Source organism: Brassica napus, chromosome A10, assembly GCF_020379485.1.
Source record: "Brassica napus cultivar Da-Ae chromosome A10, Da-Ae, whole genome shotgun sequence".
In the NCBI taxonomy this organism is placed as follows: Eukaryota; Viridiplantae; Streptophyta; class Magnoliopsida; order Brassicales; family Brassicaceae; genus Brassica; species Brassica napus.
This window is the reverse complement of record NC_063443.1, coordinates 57,377-79,593: the sequence shown is the minus strand read 5'-3', so window position 1 is coordinate 79,593 and position 22,217 is coordinate 57,377. Positions and strand designations below refer to the sequence as shown.

At 41.3% G+C, this 22,217-nt stretch overlaps 1 protein-coding gene and 1 pseudogene across 2 annotated transcripts; one reads left to right on the top strand and one right to left on the bottom strand.

The window, feature by feature from the left end:
- Positions 1–1,471: 1,471 nt before the first annotated feature.
- On the top strand, positions 1,472–2,828 carry LOC106370830 (annotated as a pseudogene).
- LOC106370831 (CCR4-NOT transcription complex subunit 1-like) lies at positions 2,814–21,446 on the bottom strand. Of its 2 annotated transcripts, none has more exons than XM_048743284.1 (49): positions 21,201–21,446; positions 20,839–21,121; positions 20,542–20,770; positions 20,134–20,458; positions 19,824–19,940; positions 19,605–19,733; positions 19,335–19,529; positions 19,058–19,252; positions 18,806–18,943; positions 18,587–18,709; positions 18,256–18,509; positions 18,048–18,151; positions 17,678–17,772; positions 17,370–17,591; positions 16,906–17,085; positions 16,748–16,820; positions 16,599–16,666; positions 16,326–16,471; positions 16,137–16,245; positions 15,903–16,049; positions 15,756–15,803; positions 15,553–15,681; positions 15,207–15,449; positions 14,982–15,119; positions 14,807–14,892; positions 14,602–14,707; positions 14,263–14,358; positions 13,984–14,136; positions 8,071–8,253; positions 7,766–7,995; positions 7,568–7,670; positions 7,357–7,485; positions 7,218–7,262; positions 6,816–7,010; positions 6,472–6,598; positions 6,298–6,398; positions 5,968–6,105; positions 5,809–5,892; positions 5,342–5,488; positions 5,122–5,253; positions 4,972–5,019; positions 4,753–4,899; positions 4,614–4,675; positions 4,297–4,450; positions 3,997–4,188; positions 3,810–3,914; positions 3,586–3,720; positions 3,302–3,502; positions 2,814–3,205 (listed from the first exon to the last, which is right to left on the bottom strand). In XM_048743284.1, the coding sequence occupies exons 1-49, from the start codon at positions 21,297–21,299 to the stop codon at positions 2,954–2,956; spliced, it is 7,140 nt and encodes a 2,379-aa protein (XP_048599241.1). In that variant the 5' UTR covers positions 21,300–21,446; the 3' UTR covers positions 2,814–2,953. The 2 variants fall into 2 exon arrangements, with proteins under 2 accessions (XP_048599241.1, XP_048599242.1); XM_048743285.1 differs by having other exon boundaries at positions 19,824–19,937.
- Positions 21,447–22,217: the final 771 nt, after the last annotated feature.

The window sequence follows — 22,217 nt, the reverse complement described above, 5'->3', positions numbered from 1 at the left end:
GCAGCCTTGACCAGATTCTGGTGGGACAACATCGATGGCACCAACAAGATGGCATGGATAGCATGGTCAAAGATGATCCTCCCGAAAGATCAAGGAGGGCTAGACTTTCGTGATATTCAAAGCATCAATGATGCGTTCCTAACGAAACTCAGCTGGAGACTGATTCGTAACCCGACGAACCTGCTTGGGAGAACTTTACTTGGAAAATATTGCCCCTCGGGTGATTTCCTTACCTGTCCGGTAAGCAGCGCATGCTCTCACGGCTGGAGAGGCATTATGGTAGGCCGCGACTTAATAGTTGAAAACTCCGGTTGGGCTGTGGGAAATGGAGAATGCTTAAATGTATGGGAGTCTCCATGGCTTAGTCTCACAGCACAAGAGAGACCTATGGGCCCTGCCCCTGAAGCTCTTGTCAATCTCTCAGTTGCAGACTTGTTCTTACCGGAGAAAAGGGAATGGAACCTGGACCTGATACAACAAGTGCTCCCTTTTGAGGAACATAAGATTAGAATGTTGAAACCAAGTCTGATGGGTGCTCCGGACAAGCTTATGTGGCTTCTCTCTGAGTCTGGAGAATACACCACCAAAACTGGATACGCTGCTACAATCCCAAAGCACACTGATATCACTCTCATCCCGCAAGAAATCCTGGATTTCAACTGGAGAAAGAGTGTCTGGAACCTTCACACTGCCCCAAAAATCAAACTCTTCATTTGGAAACTGTTTCACAGAGCCTTGCCGGTTGGCGAGCAACTAAGAGCGCGACAGATTAAGGTAGATGGGAAGTGTAAACTATGTGGATTACCTGAGACGATTGACCATCTGTTCTTGCATTGTTCTTTTGCCAAACGTGTCTGGGCGTTGGTACCGGTTTGGCCAAGTATTGAATTTGCTGGAACCGCAGAGTTAAGGAGCGAATGGATTTGCATGTTGACTCGTCAGGCGCTCCCGCCGACGGGTATCGCAACAGGATCTCTAGCTCCATGGATCTTATGGCAGCTCTGGAAGGCAAGGAATAGCCTAGTGTTTAATGATAAAGGGTTCAATGCCACGGAAGTAATCACGCTGGCTTCAGCGGCTGCTAGAGAATGGAACCAAAGTCAAGCTCAAACCCTGACGAAGCAGAAGCACCCTCCAGTACGAGCATCTCTTCCGGAAGACTGTGTGGTTGTGAGGTCGGACGCAGCTTGGAACGAAGCTAAGAAAGTTGCAGGCCTCGGGTGGATCATTAAGTCGCAAAACAGAGCCTCTGTTTTCTCTGAGCCAGCTAGGTTCGTTGGATCTCCGCTGGTTGCGGAAGGTATGGCGTTAAGAGAAGCAGTTTTAAAATGTCGAGATCTTGGACTCCCAAGGCTCCGCTGTGAATCTGACTGTGCTCAACTTATCAAGGCTTTGACCTCGGATCAATCTTTCTCGGAACTCTACGGCATTGTGGAGGATATCAAGTCTGTTTTTTTTTTGATTTCATCTCTTTTGCTTGGATCTCGCGTGAGTTTAATAGGGAAGCAGATGAATTGGCAAAGAAGAAGCTGTCTTCTGAACTTGTATTAATGGCCACAACAAACTTTGGCTAACTTTTTAAATGCAATGAATGTGTTTCAAAAAAAAAAAAAAAAAAAAAAAAAGAAAGGAAGAAAAAGGGAAAAATGGGGGTTGTTTGATTACTCCCTGAGAAAACGGAGGCAGTATAAACTAAAGTTGCAAGAAAGAAGAAGATGGAGGATAATCCATCGACGCCAGGGAAAATCAAGATTGAGAAATCCCCTACTTCTACCACAACCACCGCAGCAGCCGCAGGCAATGGCAATCTTCGCGCGTTTTGGTGTCTGGAATTAGTGGGCCTTGTCTTCATCTTCTTCTTCCGTTCTCCCCTTCGCAGCTCCTCTTGGGGCGGTCCCCTCTGGGAGAAACGTGTCCGATCCTCCAACCGTGATCTCTCTGTTCTCGTTACCGGTGCCGCCGGTTTCGTCCGTACGCACGTCTCCTCCGCTCTGAAACGCCGCGGGGACGGAGTTGTAGGCCTGGAGCGGAGTGTTCGTGGTGGAAGGAGACATCAACTCGACGTTCTTCCCCTCCTCAAGAAACTCGTCGAGCTCGTCCCTTTCACTCACGTCATGCATCTCGCTGCTCAAGCCGGCCTCAGATACGCCATGGACATCGCGGGTTTCGTCAACCTCCTCGAGCTCTGTCTACGGCTTGAACACCAAAGTCCCCTTCTCCGAGCATGATCCAACTGATCTCCCTGCCAGAAAGCCGGCGAAGAGATTGCTCACACTTACAACCACATCTACGGCCTCTCCCTCACCGCCCTCAGGTTTCTTACCGTCTACGGTCCTTGGGGAAGACCTGACATGGCTTATTTCTTCTTCACCAGAGACATCCTCAGAGGCAAACCTATTTCCATCTTCCAAGGCCGAGAAGAACACAGGAAGCGGTGGTAAGAAGCGTGGTCCCGCTCAGTTAAGGGTGTCCAGTGTCTGATCTGGTGAGAGAGATTGTTGAAAGTCAAGGCCAAGCGGAACATGATGAAGCTGCCTAGGAAGTAGGAACGGTGATGCGCAGTTCACGCATGCTAACATTAGTTGGGCTCAACGAGAGCTTGGGTACAAGCCCACCACGGATCTTTTCCTTAATAGTAGAGCATCCTTGTGTTATAACTCGCAATTTGACACACATAAAAGAAGAAACATTCGAGATTATTATTACGTATGTATTCTTTCGGCGATCAACATTGTATGTTGTGATTATGGATTCTTTCGAGTATTTTTTGCATCTCTCGTGTAATTTATATAAAATTAGTTTTCTGATTTGGATTCCTTATAGCTCAATTTCAATTAAAAAAAAAAATTAGAGATAACATTTTATACGAATATAACATCTCTAAAATAAATAAAATTAAGATTCTTAATCCTGAAATTTCTCTCCATAATACAACCAAATGGTGGCAGAAAAGCTAATGAGAGTTGTCCGAGACCCAACCGGAGACCATTCCCTCGTCAGGGGGCTTGAGACCACCACAGGATCTGGCGACAGATTCAAAGAGTTTCTCAATCTCAGGCGCACACCTGATGAAGGCTTGTTTCCAGAAGCCATATCTTGGATTCTTTATCAGCTCTATGAATGTTATCAGGAGTCCCCATGGATGCGGCCTGTTCACAATTAGCCTTTCCAGCAACACTCTTGTTATCTGCTCCTGTACGATCTCCTGTTTCGTTCATTCATGCCACAATATTAGAGAAAAAAAAATAGATTCCCCTCACAGAAAAGAGAGAGAGAGAGAGAGGCAAAAGCAACCCCTCACCTGGTCAGACTCGAAGAAGAGATAGAGCATGATGAAGGAGAAGTAATGGGTGTGGTTGTTGGGATATCGAAGCTGATTGGCGATTGCATTAAGGAACAGGTACCGCCCTTCCGTATCAAGTTCCATACTTAAATACTTGAACATGTGCAAGGCCACCACATTTTGAGCCTGTGTCTCACCCGCCTGTAGCTGCTGAATAGCCTGTTGTCGCAAAAGCGTCGTCATCAGGCAAATTATACTTTAATTCATTGGGCTAACATATGATGAGATAACAAAGGCCATACCTGAATTCCAGTGTATAGCACAAGCGAGTTGATCAATGGTACACTGTAACGGGTTCCAGCTGAGCTAGCCTCGCTGGACGGCAGGAGTAGCTTCTGCTTCAATTCACTTAGGTATGCTGAATTCTGTTGCCTCAACTGCAGGAAATATTATAATTAAGTATTCCCTGATATCATCTGAACCCCACCCCAAAAGGGAGAATAATGTGAGAATTAGATGAACTTACAGCGAGATACTCGTCCACGTCATTCTTCATTTGCTTTGCTTTTAACGCAGCATCAACCTCAGAAAGGATACATGGAGCTTCTACTATCTCCGGCAGCAAATCAATCTGCAGTGAACAACATCAATTAGCTTACCAAGCATATATTTACTTTGGACAATGCTGTACTGTATCGACCATCATCTCCAACCTTTAAATTTGGGGTCGATGGATCTGGAAGCCTCATGTTCCGTGGAAAAGAACTCAGAATAATATTTCGCATTTGTATGCAACTTGAAGGAATCACATCGCAGAAAGTAAAATGATAATCGCAGAGAAACTCCGGAAAGTCATGAAGCAGCACCAGCAACACTCTCAGTGTCCCTTTGTATAGGAAATTAACCTGCATAATTGATATAAATATACAAGAGAGAGACCAGATTAACTTTAATCATAAATTTATATCCTTGGTGTTCTATGCAAAAATTATAGGAGAGAATAAGGTACAGACTGGTCCTCCGAGTTCAGCATTTCTCAAAAATGGCTCAAGAAACTGGAGCAAGTCTACCAGCAGGCGTTGAACATATGGCCAACCTTTCTGGCCATTTACTGTAAGTAGCTTGGGCATAAAGCTTCTGTGGCTGACCAGTTCTAGCCATGCAAAGCTGCAAATTTTATAAGAACCTTAGTAGAGCAGACAAAAATAAAACACTACTGATCAATTAAAGAAAAAAAAAGATACATATGTCAATCATTCGACGACATAGGTGTCCCGTAGATTCCACTTTTAAATAAAAATCACTACGAGAAATAGCTCTCTATCCTAACCTGAAGGCGGGAATCTTAAGAGGCTGCAACGCGTGGAATGCATTGGCAAAAGCTGATAGAACCTGAAACAAACGATGATGTTAGTGCTAGCAAGATATATATATATATATATAAATTACTACAAAGAAAACTAACGCACCTGAAAGTTTGCACCATCAGTCCCGGGATCCAAGGAACATAAGTCCAGCAGCCAATTGATGAATAACCTAAAATAAGGTCTTGGATTGAGTGATGTCTTTTTATCTTCTGCATCTTTTTGAATAGATCTCACAGTAACAGCCATGATCTGCAGCCAATAATCAAATATCAGACCACACATTTTCTGTCAGTAATAGTAAAAGTGCCCCCTCCCCCTAACCTCCGACAGAAGAAATAACTTGCTGCTCGACTCCTGTTCCGGGAGATACTGAATAGATTGTTATGAGAAACAAAAAAAAAGCCTAGTAAGCAAAATATAATTTGGACTTAATAATACGCGCTACACCCATAAAACTTGATGAGAATTTACCTTCAAGATCGAGAAAACAAGTTTGGCATAAATATCAATGATAAGGAATGATGGACTCTGAGCTTGCTGAGGAGATTGCACAGCACCAGAACTAATTTCTTCAGAAGATATACAATGAGCAACAGAAAGTTCCTAAACAGAACACACCCAAGTCAAAAATAAGACCTCACAAAATTTTGAAACTGTGGATGCTAAGAAAAACGTAAAAGGTTAAACTCACCAGAAGAATTCGGAAAAAACTCTCTGTTGTATTATCTCCCTTAAGTAGTCCAGTTTCATGTAAATGCAACACGTATTGTGAGCAAGCGGTTTCATTTGCACCAGAAACTTCGCAGATCTGATACCAGCTTTCAAAAAGTGTGGACACCTGCCAAACCAGCGGACAATCCAAAAAGGAAAGATTAACAAGGCGAACGAGAAATTCGTACCAACATAGAACTGAAGAGACAAAACACTGAAACAGTATGTACACACATAAACGTATATGCAATAGAGGAGATAGATAACATATCATACACAAAACAAAAAGGTTGCGAAGAGAAACAAGCATATTTAATATTAACAGCTTCAGAGAAAGTTTCTTTTGATTTACTCCTTTAAAATTTAGATCTATGCAATTCGAAGAAAAAAACTATAAAAAAAAATCACAACAGTGAAGGAGAGCTGTTAATATGCGGAAAAAATTACCCGACTCCGGAAACCCGCAGACTCTGATTCCACAAATTCCAAGTTGGTGTTCTCTTCTGTGTTAGCGGTGGTATTGCACACAACCTGATAAACAGAGCTTCATGTCAAATGAAATTACAGTCTGATAACGAGTATCATTCAGTAATGAAACTCTGAAACCTTTTTATCCTTTGATTGCTTATCATTGTTCTCAATTCCGATTGCGCTATTAGAGTGATCACTTGTGTTAGTAACTGGATTTCGTATGATGTCAATTAGTTGTTGCAATGACTCGGGAGATCCATATTTTGAGGAAAGCTATAACCAAACAAGGAAAAACAAAATAGTAACGTCAGCAAATGATAATGCAAAAAACTTTAAACATGCAAAACGTAACAGCCTGTTGGCGTTCTATGAAAAGGATTATTACGCGGCATATTTTAGCATTAAAAGTAATATCTTAATTAATTGCCATGCTTGAGAAGAGGTATTATTAGTTAAAATTGCAACCTTTGCCAGTGCATCAACAAGACTGTGTAGCTCTGAAATGACACTTGACCCCTCAGTGACCAAGGATTGGAGTAGAGAAATAGAAAAGTCAGTGGCGCTTTCTGCACAGCAAACAAATAGTTAGCAACGCTCATTTACAACTAAAAAGGAAAAAAAAAATGCGATTCAGCATACTGTTTCTCCCTCCATCAAGATACTTCGCCATGTGGACATTGTACTCCGCTAGGTTAAGTAACTCGCGTTGGATAAGACCGATAGTAATGTCTTTGTTAAGCTTCCGCTCCTCCTCTGAATATATCACCTGTGTGGAGAAGTTTCAAGAAAGTTACATAACTAGAAATGCCAGAAAACAATATCATTTTATCAGTAGCCCCAACTAAGGGAAATATGCTCATTTTAAAATCAGAAACAACGGCATAATTTTGAAGAATATCAGAAGCAACTGAACTAGATCACATAAAAATGTGAAACATGGTAGAAATTATGAATACTTAGGTTTGAAAGGGTCATTGACATACCCAACTAGTGAGCTCTTTAACAACACGCTTGCAAACATCTCGAACAGCCACAAGAATTGCTAGGTTAGCACTGACGTGAAGGTTACTTGATGCATTGTCATAAAGAGCCTTGAAAGCTTTTTGGGCGACAGCCAAGGCAGCTTCGTCTCTGCTTATACATCTGAGGATGATTTCAGGAACTTCAGAAACTACAGCCTGAAAAACCCAATGAAATAAGTAATTATTCAATATCGGATCAAACTGAAGTAGCCAAAAAGCACAAGAAAACACATTTCCCGAAATTAAGAATCGTTTAAAAATAAACTCATTAACTGATAATTCCATTACTTCTAGGTGAATTGTTCAACATAAATGGAAAGCGAACCTCCACCATAGCCACTTAGGCACTAGGAAAACAAGTACCTGAATTTCATCATCTCCTGCAATATTAGCCACTAAGTCCTCCATCTGAAACAGTTTCAATCAGTCAGAGACGTGTCATATAAAGAAGCCGAAATCGATGTAGCAATGAACAACAAAACATATTAGACAATTTACTAACCTTCTGAGTAACAATATGATACTTTTCTAGTGCATCTCTCGTGGACAGAGAAGGCTGTATAATATTATTTCCACCAAGACGCTCCATGGTAGCAGCTGAAGTCAAAGTCTGCAATGATGCTCCAGTTTCCTTGAGTATAAATAAGAAGCACAATTTAGTAAATCAAAATAAACCTAAGTGACTCAAAATTTGAAACACACAGTAATCTCACTTTCATAGCGGTGTCAGAGGATTCAACCAGGCTCAATTCAGAGGTCGAAAGGGATTTAGAGAACTGAAGACCGGCCGTGTCAACAGCTGGATCAACTTGTGAGCTTTGAACAGAGGCAAGATTAAAACGTCAAAATATAAGTTACGGTATACGACAGAAGAGTGTACGGAGTTCTATCAATATGCGACAGCAAAGCACCTTAAAAGTGAAACTGGAGGAGATTCAAAACCCTCCACAGAGATATCCAATGGCTGGGAGACGTTATCCATCCGAGCGTTTCGAGCACTAGACAAAAAGTCCGAAGCACTTTTACCTGATGCTGGACCATAACTACTACTAAGCCCAACATCGCCAGATGAGCTTGAAGCGGCAGATAAACCGTGAGAAGTTTGAGTTGTCTGCTTTTGCCAAGGAAGCTGAACAAAGTCCTGAAAACGCACATGTATAGCTTAGTTATACAAACACAAAACATACCACAGGCAACCACCAATTAAAAAACTCACCTCATAAACTCGCTGTTGAGACAGGGATAGATGTCCCGGTTTTGGACGGAGGGACTCTGGTATAAAACTAACAGAATTCTGCGATAGCATGTTCGGATCAAAAAGGGAGGATCCGGCACCATCTCTATGCTTTTTCCGTAACGACAATTGCTGGTCAATGTCCGCATCAATAGTTTGTATTGCCTAGAGAGAAACAGACATAATATATCGCTCAACTTTATAAAGAGGCGGTGCAAGTAACTTGACATTAAAAAATTTGCGAGAGCTTTGACTTTCTCTCTCCTGCGAAAAATGTGCGATTAGGTCCCCCTTGTCGCAGCCGTCACCGGGCCTCTCGCCTGAGGACGAGAATCTCCTTTCCCCTTCCTTCTTACTAAAAAATGGTTTCCTTAGTGTCAGATTCGTCGATCCCGAGGCCTCCGTTGGAATCAACTAAGCTTTCGGACAAGGAAGTCAAGGTTCTTGATTATCAAATCGAAGTCAAACTCCAGATTCCCTCTACTCCGGCAGCGATTCCAGCCCCCTCTGCTCCGACGTATGCCGAACGGTTCAAAGCGTCTCTCAGAAACCTCAGAAAGATATCAGACCCGACCTATCTCGAAGATGGTACTCCTGTAGTGCAAGCTCCTCCGGCCATCTTACTCCAAGCGTCGGAGATGTGGAAAGATCATCTTGTGGCTCAATTCCATGGCCGTAGACCTCACCCGACAAAAATCATTGCCGATTTGAACCCGGTGTGGGGAAAGCATGGCAACATCACCGTTCGTACCCTCTCAAGTACTAGCTGTCTAATTTACATTCCCTCGGTACAAACTAGGGACTGGGTTTTACAGGTAGGATACTGGCAAGTGGATCACTGTGGTTTCTCAGTCTACAAGTGGTCCATAGAAGACAATTTCCAAGATCAAGATCTTAGAACGGCCCCTACCTGGGCTGTTTTAAAAAGCATTCCTCCTCAGCTGTATTCTCTTGATGGCATCAGTGTAGTGGCTAGTGCGATTGGAGAGCCCTTACACACTGAGAAGTCAAGGCTCGATCCGTATCATTTCGGTGATACAAAGGTAAAGATCGAAATTACTTTGGAAAATGATCCTCCCAAGTTGGTGGAGGTGAGGGATGTCCAAGGAAATGCCGTTCGAATCAGAGTGGAGTATCCTAGCCTCCCTCCTAAATGTCTAAACTGCGAGAAATTTGGACATCTCATCAATCGTTGTCTCCAGCCTCTGGTTAAAAGGAAGAAGCCACAGGTCCAGCAAACTCCAAAGCAGGACAGAATGGTTTCTACCTCAACGAAAATAAATCTGATCTCAGGCCAACTTGATGATCAACCGCCTGAAAAGGTGGAGATAGTGGAGATAGAGGATCAAGTGCAAGCTTGCGAAGTTGCCTATGAAGATCAGAAGAAGTCGAAAAAGAAGAAGAAGAAATCAAAGAAGAAGGGAAATCCGTCTCCTCCTGATACTGCCTTGGCCTCAAATATGCCTGCTCCTTCCTTAGTGGGGGTGGTTTCTGAAGAAGCTCCTACTCAGGAAACAGTTACAACAGAGGCAGTAGTCATTCCTGCTCCCTCGTCTGAGACCGTAGTCGATGACAGAGGTGTGGTGGGGAAGGATAAGTTCCCTTGTGAAAGTTCTGAAGCGGCTGACTCTGAATTGATTTTGGAGGACGAAGTGCAAGAAGTGCAGGAAGAGGATCTTATCTCATTCCCAGAAGTTGATACAGAAGAGGACGACAGAATGTGGTTTAAGCATCCTAAGGCTGTTCGGAGAGCTTTGAGACAGGAAGCGCTTTGGAAATCCTCTCTGCTTAAGACGCCTCCAAAAAATGATTTCTCTTTTCGGACTCGAGGTTTCTCCTCGGGAAAGAGATCCCCTCTATAACCGCAAGTCGGTCTTCAAACTTGTACATATGAAGATTTTTTCTTGGAATGTTAGAGGTTTAAATAACAATGATCGGCAGAGATCTATTCGGAGTTGGTTAAATAACTTTAGTTCTTCGGTAGGAGCTTTTTTGGAAACCCATGTAAGAGAGGAGAACTCAGTTCAAGTTTCTGCCGGGTGTTTACAAGGATGGCGTTTTGACTCTAATTACTCAGAGATAGCAGGTGGAAGAATTTGGATTGTATGGGACCCTGTACTATCGGTTGTGGTTTTCAAAAAATCAGAGCAGATGATTGTTTGTGGTGTCTTCGACCCAGAGATGCAGACCGCGCTCACAGTGGGTTTTGTTTATGCCTACAATACTGAAGTTCAACGGAGGAGCTTATGGGATGAGATTCAACAGGTTTCAAATCATCATCTGGTGAGGGATAAACCTTTCTTGATCCTTGGCGACTTCAATCAAATTCTCTCGGCTTCTGAGCATTTTTCTATTCTTCCATACGACTTACCGGTGAGGGGCATGGATGAATTTCGAAACTGCTTGGGGCAAAGCGATCTAGAAGATCTGGAGACTAGAGGTATCTTCTTCACTTGGTCTAATCTTAGAGAGGAGGATCCTATCATTCGGAAATTGGATAGGGCTTTGGGTAATGAAGCTTGGAGAGAAGCCTTTCCAGATATTGTTGCTCAGTTTGAAGCACCTGGAGACTCTGATCATGCCCCCTGCATTGTTGATTTGCATACGGTTTCAGAGATTAGAAAGGTCAGCTTCAAGTACTTCTCTTTCCTCTCTAGTCTTCCACAATTTTTGGAAGAAATTACTGCAGTGTGGCAGGAGGAAATTGCTGTGGGATCGGAATTGTTTTCCTTGGGCCAGAGGTTGAAAGCGGTTAAGAAGGTCTGTAGAAAGTTAAATAAAATTGGCTTTGGTAATATTCAGCAAAAAACTAAACTGGCCATGGAGGAGCTACAGAAAATTCAGAGCGAGCTTTTAGTGTCGCCAACTGATGCTTTATTCAGAAGGGAATTTGTAGCGAGGAAAAAGTGGAAGTTTCTGGACTCTGCCTTGCAGATTTTCTTTAAAACAAAGTCGAGAATCAGATGGCTCAAGGATGGGGATGCTAATACAAAGTTTTTCTTCAAGGCGGTTTTGGCTCATCAGGCTAGAAACGCCATCAGATACCTGATTGATGGGCATGGTGTCAAAGTAACAAACAAGGCTCAGATTAAAGACATGGTGGTATCTTTTTTCCAACACCTTCTCGGTTCAAGTTCACTGGGTGTCTCTCCTCCCTCAGTGAGCGAATTGCAGGCAGTGATGATTTACAGATGCCCAGTCGCATTATATGATAAACTTTGTGCTCTACCATCTGAGGATGAAATTAGATCAACACTGATGACCATGCCTAAGAGCAAGGCTCCGGGACCGGACGGTTTTCCGGCTGAGTTCTTCTGGGATGCTTGGTCAGTTGTGGGTAGTGATGTTCTTGCAGCGGTCAAGGAGTTCTTTGTTGGAGGAAGAATGCTGCAAAGATTTAATGCTACTGCTATTACTCTTATCCCGAAGGTAGTAGGAGCTGATAAGCTCAATCAATTCAGGCCCATCTCGCTTTGCTCTACCATTTACAAAGTGATAGCGAGGATTCTAAAGAAAAAAATTAAGCTCTTTATTGATGAGGTGGTTCAGAGAAATCAAGTGGGCTTTATGGAATCCAGATTACTCTGTGAAAATGTTCTGCTGGCTTCGGAGTTAGTCACTGATTTCCATGTAGAGGGCCGCATATCTAGAGGCTGCTTGAAGATTGATCTAGCAAAGGCATATGATAACCTTAGCTGGGATTTTGTGCTTAATCTGCTAAAGGCTATTGATCTTCCAGTGCAGTTGATTGACTGGATTAAAGAGTGCATCACTACAACTTCCTACAGTGTGGCAGTGAATGGTGAACTTCACGGCTTCTTTAAAGGGAAGAAAGGTCTTCGGCAAGGTGATCCGATCTCATCTCTGTTGTTTGTTTTGGCAATGGACGTTCTGTCAAAAATGTTGGATAATGGAGCTAGAAATAACAGATTCAGACCTCATCCTTCTTGTGAAAATCCTCTTATTACTCATCTGAGTTTTGCGGATGATGTTTTGGTATTCTTTGACGGTTCTGAAGAGTCTTTGGCAGGAATCTTAGAAATACTTGAGGAATTCAAACAGTTATCGGGCCTCAGTCTTAACAGAGAAAAAACAGAGCTCATGATAGATGGTGGAAGCCATTCCCGGTGCCATGAGATGGCGGAGGCGCTGGGAATCAAAGAGGGAGCACTACCGATCAGATATTTGGGAGTGCCTCTTTCGTCGAAGAAAATGAGAGTCTCAGATTTCAAGCCTCTTCTGGATAAGGTTGAAGCTCGGTTTAACTCCTGGACAGTCAAGCATCTTTCTTTTGCAGGAAGGTTTCAATTGATTCAGGCTGTGATTTACTCTACCATCTCATTCTGGTGCTCCATTTTCATTCTTCCCAACGAGTGTATTTTGTTACTAGAGAGAATGTGTAATGCATTTCTCTGGCGAGGAGCTCCGCAATCTGCTAAGGGAGCAAAAATAAGTTGGAGCTCTGTCTGTACTCCGAAGATCGAAGGAGGGTTAGGGCTGAAAAGGTTGGAAGATTGGAATCAGGTTTTGGCTCTGAAACTGATCTGGCTACTCTTTGCAGCTGGTGGTTCTCTTTGGGTATCGTGGATTAAACACAATAGGATTGGAACCGAGAATTTCTGGGAACTCACTCCTCGTAGAGGAGATAGCTGGATTTGGAAGAGGCTTTGCGAACTGAGGAGCGTCGCGAGACCCTTTGTGGTTTGCGAAGTAGGTTCTGGAATCACAGCGAGCTTTTGGTTTGATAATTGGACAGATCTTGGCCCTCTTATTCATCTCACTGGTGAAAGAGGACCTCTGGTTACGGGATTGGCAAAGGAGGCAACGGTTGCTGAGGCCCTGGTAAATGGAGATTGGTGGCTTAGTACCTCCAGAAGTAGAAATGCTTTAATCTCCTTCCTGAAGCAGTGTCTACCCCCACCGCAGCCGATTACTCAATCTATGGATGATGACAAATACCTCTGGAAGATGGGTGAGGCTCCTTCTTCATCTTCCTTCTCAACGGCCAAAACATGGCTTACGCTTCATCAACCAAACCCGTCAGTCTATTGGCACGATCAGGTCTGGTTCAAGGGTAGGATACCTAAGCATGCTTTTATATCTTGGATTGTCGTCAGGAATAGATTATCAACGAGAGACAGATTGCGGAGATGGGGGATGAATGTACCTCCGGACTGTCTTTTGTGTGCAGGCTCTGAGGAGTCAAGACAACATCTATTTTTTGACTGTGCGTTCAGCTTTGAGGTTTGGTCTTTCTTTTGCTCACGCCTTCATCTTTCGCCACCTACCGTGTTTGAAGAATGCTTGAGATGGCTGAAAGACCCAACAGCGAATACAAATCTATTGCTCGTCGTAAGACTGCTGTTCCAAGCTGTTATCTATATTGTTTGGAAGGAGAGAAACTCGAGATTGCACACGGGTCTGTGCAGACCTCCGCAGGCTATTATTCAGGAAATCCAGCAAGTCATTAAGCTCAGATTGGACCCTTTGTCTCGCAGTATGAGAGCGCCTTACTCAGCAACAACAATAACTCCTCTTGGTTTTTGGTTAAGTATTTTTTGAGGGATCTTTTTTGTAAAGTCCCTGTATCCCATTGTTGGGTGATTTTTTTGTAAAGTTATGCTTAGCGCTAACTGGTCTGTTTAGTGCAGATTTGTAATCGATACCTTTGGTTACTTTTATATATAAAAAGAAAGTAGGATGTTGGGAAAAAAAAAAAAAAAAAAAAAAAAAAAAAAAAAAAAAAAAAACTTTATAAAGAGGCTCAATCATATAAAATAGGACAAGACGGAATAATCCCTAATAAAAAGTAGTGCCTGCACGCTAAACCTATTCCGTTTTTTTTTTTCAAATCACCAAAACTAAAAGCTGGGATATAATCTCTATAACACAAACCTTCTCTGTAGCCGCCTGTTCAATGGCAGCACAACCCAAATCAAGGTTGTCATTGGTGACAAGTTGCACAATTTGTTCAAGAGCTTCATTTTTAATATTCATCCCCTGGAGAGAATTCCGTAGATGACCTGATATTGAAGTGCGCAGGGGTTCCTACAATTACGGAGAATGCATAAATCAAAAAAGAAAAATAGAGCTCGTCGGCGTAGTGTAACATGGCAGAAAAAACGAGATGTAAGCACAGATCTTAAGAATCCAAGCCTCATAAGCAGGGACAACCTTGCACGTCACATGGGCCAAACTCCCAGCTAGACTAGCAACCATCAAGTGAGCCGCATTATATATACGTGTCTCATCTGGTTCCAAGGTATAATCCTGGAGTCAAAGAAGAAAAATGAATCTACGATTAATAAACAAAATCCAAACTCTGGAGATACTCTGGTTAAGCGAAAAAGAGATGCAACAAAAAAAATATACGAAATACTTCAAATCTGATCTTAAAACTGACAAATAGGAAATAAAGAAAGTATTTGAGACGAGCATAAAGGAACTCAAGGTTCGTGCCCCCCCCCCCCCCCCACAAAAAAAAAAAAAGATATACAAGTTCAGATGAACAACCTTCAGCACAAGTTCTTTTGTTGTTTGGCAAGCAATACATACACTTCGCTGAACAATACCAGACACAATCTCCTTGATAGCTCTGTCCATGGCAAGTGGTACCACTCTGAAAATGGATTTAAGTTTCGGATGTCAAAAAAAGTACCATGAAGGCCTAGCAAATGAGTATAATGATTTAACCAGTAGGAGATCATTAGTCACAAACCTATGAAATGGGAAGTGCAGAGCAAATCCGCTTAATTTCTGATTAATAACAACATGATTTCCAATATTGGGAAGTGCTGCTGACAGCTGCTGGCCATCATATTGTTAGTAGAAAAGGTTTGAACCAAGCAAATATATAATAACTTTGATCGACATTCTTAGAATGATAATCGTACCTGGCTAATAGAAAACAATGGGGATGGAGTTGACGGGAACAGTCCTTGAGGTGATGGAAGCTGATCAGACAAGCCTAAATGGGAAACTTTTTCGTCTTCCATCAAAGTATTAGTATATACACGTTGAGGGGCTACATACTGAAAAGATAAAAAGCAAGGGGCTAAATATTGTTGATAACTAAAAACTGACACCAGGTCAATAACAAATAGTACACATAATATAACCTGTGATAATAACTTCGAGGAATCGTCTGTATTAGGTGAATCTGCAACATCCAGAGGCAGGTCTATTTGCTTAAGAGGAGAAATTGTTTTCGGCTCTTGGATTATCTGTGGTTGAGATATATGTGTTACTCCAAGATCTTTGTTGCTAAAATCAGGATTCCCATCTATTTCTCTCTTCCGGTCCTTTAGAAGGGAAGTCGGCGCTACTTCCTTCAAATCAACACCAAGGTTCTTGAATAAAACCTGAAGAGAAAGATCAGATGAGAACTAAACACTGAAATAGAATAAGAGAAACGATGCAAGACAGCTCGCTGATGCTTACTATAGTCATTAATAAAACAGATACCTCTATGTCAAACTTCAGATTCATTTTAAGGTTCGGCATTGAATAAATCTCAGCGAGCAACCCGAGTATAGCCATTGTCCAAGGATTGGGAGGCTGATACGCAATACTCATTTGGCATGGCTCCAGAACCTGTAGTAACCGCAAATTAAAATTCAGGCCATCAACCCTAAAACAGCTAGGAAAACTAATCAACCATCACCAACCTTTGAAGTAAATGGAATGACTGCAATCATCAACCCTTTTTCATATGCCTGCAAATGAAGAAATTTTTTTTCACTATCTACAAACTGACACAATTAACACAAAAGAATGAATAATTATTATATTTTGACGGAAATATAAGAAAATACCTCCACAATTAAGGATTTTGGATCAATTTCTCGCGCCCTCAAAACATAATTCCTTCCAATGGTCAATTTTCCAAGCCAACTGCCTAAATTTTTGAGCAGAGATCGCTCTTCCGAACTTGACTTTATGAGCTCTGAACCCAAGAGAACCTGAAAACCAAAGAAAATAAAGAAGTAAAAAAATTGCTTAACAGAATGAACACCCAAGACCCATCACAACGAATCGATTGTATTTACCTTGCAATTTTCGTAAGTATTTTGAAGTATCTCCTTAAACAACAGCTTGGAATCAACTTTGTCCAAGAATTTCAAGTACAAATCATGAAAATTGGGCTCAATGCTCGCTCTACACATGCAGAAAAAACAATAAGATCAGACGGCAAACCTCACATAAATTGCAAACATACACACACAACTATTCTGTACCTTTTCATAACCATATACTGAGCGAACCAGGGATAGTACTGTTGAGGCAAAATCTCAGCGAACTCTTTCCCCTTGGATTCAATATTGGCTGTAGAGATATTATTGATTATGAAAGAAATTTTGTCCTGAACATCTGAAGGTGGAATCTGGAAAAAAGAAAGACTTATTCTTGTCACTCATACTATATTGTCGGCAGCTGGCATATTGACAATTCATTATGCAATGTAACCAAAAGCAAGCAACTCCAAATGTAATGCACAGCAAAGCAACTACCTCTATTGCGTTTTCCCTTCTCTCTGCTGCTGCAACCAGGGTCTCTATGTTCAAAGCAGACCCAAACCCTGTGATAATCGGGACTATTACTAACATTTCTTATCATATTTGAAAGAATAGTTATACAATTAAAGTCAACTGGAGATTACTTGTCGAAGTGGGTCCACGAGCGGGACGAACAATACCAGCTGAAGTTAATGAAGAAGTCGAAATACCAGGATTCTGCAAGGATAACTAGCGAGATTAAATGAAAGCTCCTCCAACCAACCCACAGCCATAAAAAAAATTAGACGAGAAAAGTGATCACCTTAGGAATGACAGAAACATCAGCGGAAGTAGTAGATGAAGAGGGCAGAAGTGTCTTTGCTTCGATAGATGGCACACTTGGCACTCTGCTGTTGTCATTAATGTGCACTTCATTTTTCTGTTGAGACTGTACAGGTAAAGGAAGTTGGAGAGCAGACTGGCCAATTCCAGAACCACTAAACTGACAACATATAAACAAACAATGCGTTAATTTTCGGAAAGACCATTCACGGTTTAAGAAAGATTTAAGCCAGACCAGACGCTTAGCCAGACCAGACGCTTACAGTATCTATTTACATAACGGCTAAAGAACTGGAAATTGAAAGGCATGAGACTAAAAATAGAAAGGATAAAGCATTTTACTTTCCTCTTCCAAAAGATAATTTAATCAACTTCTAAGAAGATATCAAAATGTGGTAGAGCAGCGAAAACAGTCAAAAGAAAATCTTGATATCAACAATATACCTCGCCATTTCCAGGGAAAGACTGTGAAGGACCAGGGTTCGAAACTGCCTCTGATTCTAAATTACCAGATGATATCCTTGAAAGTGCTTGTTCAATAACAGTGACTAACTCGGGGTGAGTGCTACGCAGATGAGATATTTGCAAAATATGGTTACAGTACTGAGGCAATTCAACCAGACGATTCACGAACTGTTCCAGAGCTTTGCTTCCAAACAGAAACATCTGCATGAATCAGGAAAGAAACAAGATGACAGATCTTTTACAGTAGAAAGCCGGAAGACAGAATTAAACCATAGGACAATGCATACTTTTGAATCTGCAGGTTTACGCAAAGAATCCAAGACTAAACGCAGTGCCATCCCAAGTGTGAGAGAACTTATAAGCTGGTGCTTGATAACAGAGCCTGGAAATTGTAAAAGTCGCAACAAGTTAAGGAGAATATAACGACGACAATACAAACTGAAAGGAGTTGCTCAAACAACATGTCACTGGTAATTTCCAAATTCAGGAAATTCTTCTGAAACATCATCATCTCGCATAACTTGCCAAGTGATCGCGCTTGTTATGGTACGCTAATAAATGTTGAGGACAACACACGATCGCATGAACAGGTAAACATAGCATGGTATCCTCCCACTACATAAAGTAAATCATGGTATCACTTAGAAGACCACTCACCAAAAAGGATGGAGGCTATTTTTAGCTGCCTCTCGGGATACTTGGGGAAAAAACGATATTCCTCGAACAGATTAGCAATCATGCAATCAAAAATTGATTTTTCCCTGTCAAAAGAAAACCTCGTAAGTTTCCTATTGCATGAGAAGCCGGGCAAATTTGATAAGATAGATTAAATTTCTCAAATATGTATAGTTTGACATTATCAAACCTTTGAACCGAGGAGTCCTTGTATCGCGAAAGCATTTGAACCATTGCATCAACACTCAACTGACCCGAAAACATTTGATGGAAATAAGCGTTCGCTTCTGCCTCAATATCGTCTCCATATGCATTCGAAGCTGATGAAACTTTAGCCTCACCATTCTGCAGTTTAGAATTACAATCCAAGATTGCTGCATTGACCTTTTCTATCTCATCGACCAGTTGAGATGAAGTTATCACATTGTCATGAGCTTTCAAAACCTGCAATACATGTTCAAGCAAATTAATCCCAATAGCCACGAAGTAACAGACGAGCTAAATAAAGGATCCTAACTAACTTTCAAAAGCGAAGTCGTTGCATCCAAATGAACATCTGATAACGGATCAGAAGGATGGAAATGTTGGGAAGTAAAATCCTCTGATTCGCTAAAATGCACATTTTTGACAAACTTGAGACATTCCTGAACATGGAAAACATTAATTTTACATGTTAGGTATCGTCTCATCTCTACAGGAATTAAAGTAATAGAGTTTTGAATGTGAAAAGAATAAATAACCTCCGCAAAGAGGTCTTTATACACACATAGAACGTTTGGCAACCAGTTCTCGATGTCCAAATAGCCTCTCAGTGAGGCAAGGACTGCCAATCTGATGCTGAATGAGATTGGAACCGATTCTAAAACAACAGAAAGAACCTGAAATATATAAAAAAAATCCAAAGATTAGTTCATAGATACAGAGACGCTAATGTAAGAAACAAATCACCTTAGCTAAGTCACAGTCACACATTTTTATTCAAATACACTCACCTTCAGTTCATGGCAGATATCAATTAAATTGAGTATGCGGTCTGCTTTTAGATTTTGGGCCTTTAAAATCCCCCACAGAACAAGCTCAGTATTCTGATGCCAAAGATTAAGGATAAAACCACTATCCTGTGAGTTCGTAATTATCACTGGAAGAATAGCAGAAACAACCTCTCGCTGAATGAGATTATAGGCAGTCTGCAACCAGAGGACAAGCATACTTAGCCAAAAAAAAGGTCAAGGTTACGAGCATACATCACCAACAGTCATGGAGAATTACTTTGATGTGTGTCATTCCAGTAAGCAAGGTTTTGGGACACTGTGCGAGTGGATACTGGAGCAGCGAACTAACTAAAACAGTATGACCTCTCTCAGCTAGTTGGCATAAGACATCTAAGAGATCGAGAGATAGCCATGCTTCATTGGAAAGTCCTAATTGATGCTCATGGCTGTGCATGTTATCGTCAATATATACCTGGAAAACAGATGGTCAGAATAGTGACAGTATCAACGGAGAACGGGCTCTAAACACAGACGCGTGGTATCTCACCAGCTTCCTGGGAGAATGCATAAAGGTGAATACTTCTGGTGGGGATGCTATTGCATATTTAAGAAACGATATTTGACCTTCCACATTTTTCCAGACAGAACCGCATACAGCATCAAGAGGAAACGGGTCCTGCAAGAATTCAGTTTTATACCCCCAAACAACAGTGGAAGTGGAAACAACGTATTTTGAACATTCAGATTAGACCGTATGAGAACACACCTGGGAAGCAGTTTTATATAGCCGCATGAAAAACGAGAAAGACTCCTTATTGGGGATATCAAATCCACTATGGTCAAGATTCTCGATTACTTTCCTCCAGCTTGTGCCAGGAGCCTGCTTTAGCAAAAAAAAAATTAAGAGCATGAACCAAATAACAATTAACAAATGATGTAGATGCTTCATTATCCACTGATAAAGTAAGAGGATTATGCACACACACAAAAAAAAGAATAATCAAAAGACTGAAATGAGTTCTGAAGTTATCAAAGATATTGATTAGACAAAGTATAAAGGGAATTAGATAAGTTACAAGTTGCTTGATTGTCTCAATTAAGATGTCAACACTCCACGACATTGGAGTGGAAAGTTCAGTGGGAATGCAGCAACCAAGGACGAGACTAAATGTTGAAAAGGTGGTGTGGTTATCTTCGAGATCAGCACAGGTACGAGCAACATTAGCAAGAATCCTTGAGATAGTAGCCTCTGTTAATGGTGCGAAACAAGACAAGATATCTCTGCATTGTTGTGCATCAGCAGTAACACCACAACCTAATTCTCCCATAAGATCTCCAACAGAAATTTCCTTGTCGATTTCAGCTAAGATAGAATCAAACTCAGTGTGAAAATCGATGCACCTACAGCAGCACAAGAGAAAAGCGTAGAGAGTCAGAAGGTGGAGATAAGGAGTGAAGAGAGGAGGGCAGCCCAAAAGCGGCACCTTAAAACATCAGCTTGGTGAAGCTGTTGAGAAAGGATAGGAGTAAGAGCAAAAGAGAAGTCATCTTTGGGTTGAGTAGAAGACAAAATCTGTAAGAAGGAAGTAAGATGGGTGGAGAGGTCCTCAGATGTCTGGAGAAACAAAAGAATATTCTGAACTTGCTCGGTTGACTCAATCTGGGCAGAATTGGCACACAGTTGCTCAATCATGGCCAATAATAAGTTTCGACCTACAAAAAGCAAAGCAATCATCAAAAAGGTAAAAAGTAAAACAAAAAGAAAGAAGGGAGCTGCTTACCAGCTGCGGTTGCATCATCAGACTCGGCTAGAGACAGAGCAAAGCTAATTTTGTCAGAGATTGAAAAGTCGAGAGCATTAGTCAAATCAGCCACGAACTCATCAGTGACCTCGACATCTTGAAGGGCGTGAGAAATGAGATTAGAGTGTTTCAGGACACGTTTAAAGACCAAGGATATTAGTTTCTCAAGCTGCGAGGTATTAGGATGGCTTCGACGGGCGGCGAAGCAATCTAAGCATGTCTTGAGAACTGGAATGCTTGTCTCAACACCATACTCAACCAGCTGCCCATTCATTCATTCATTCATTCATTCATATAGATATAGATAGATATAAACAATTTCGCAACTTCGGGAGAACTACCTGACAGATCTCTTGGGCGATTGAATCAACTTCGGAATCGCTAAAGCTCTCGAGTAAGAACCGGGCATGGCCTGCGACCTTGGACGGGTTCATCACCATGGCGATTCCAGATCTGAAATGCTTGCTAGGGGACGAGAGATGATGGGGTTTGGGTTTCGGGGAGATCCAAGCAGCACTAGCTAGCTAGGAGGGGATTGATTCACAAACCATATTAGCTTCAGATTTTTTTATCCTTCCAAGTTTCGGTTATAATAAGCCCATATTCTTTATTCTATATGGGCCTTTCTTTTATTAATGATTTATGGCCCAACCCTCTTTGTTTCACCTACAGACACATGCCAAACTTTTCAACTTTCTAAGCCCATATGTTCTTAATGGGCCTTCCATTTCATTAAGGCTTTACGACCCACTTTAAAAGACCAAGTTTGTTTCGCCTACGTATATATATCCTTCTCTCCTTACTTATTAAAACTTTTATAATCTGATATTTATATGCTGATTAAGCTCTTTAAAAATTCTAGCGCAAGTGGCTGCAAAGACTAGAACAGCGTGCCTGTTGCTATTGTGCGGCTTTCCGCATGACTGGAGACCCCTATGAACAAACTTCAAATCTTCTTCGAGTTGGGAATGACGGGCTCAAATCCGCAGCCTCCGCCTTGACATGGCGCAAGATGCTCTCCTTTATTTGAATATACTCACCTACGGTTTTGATTGTTATTACTTATGCAAATATAATTATCAATAAAAATTGATTAAATAGTTAAGGATCAATTTATAATTCAATTGTTAAATATAACAAATAAAAATAGAACAATAAAATAGTAACATTAGAAACACATGAATAATACAAAATTAGAAAAAACACATACATACTTTGATTAATTATATGTAAAAACTAGTAATAGTGTTGTTTGAATAAAACTATATTGTTTTTTGTTTTTGATTATTTAATTTAATTAACGTAATAAATGGTTATTTTAATAACGTCATATGTTAGGTAAAATTTTAAATATTTAA

Coding starts and splice junctions, on each gene's coding strand:
- LOC106370831 (XM_048743284.1), bottom strand. CDS start 21,299: ATGGTGATGAACCCGTCCAAGGTCGCAGGCCATGCCCGGTTCTTACTC. Junction 19,941..20,133: donor TTGAGACAATCAAGCAACTT/GTAACTTATCTA, acceptor TTTTTGCTAAAG/CAGGCTCCTGGCACAAGCTG. Junction 6,106..6,297: donor TTGTTGATGCACTGGCAAAG/GTTGCAATTTTA, acceptor GTTTGGTTATAG/CTTTCCTCAAAATATGGATC.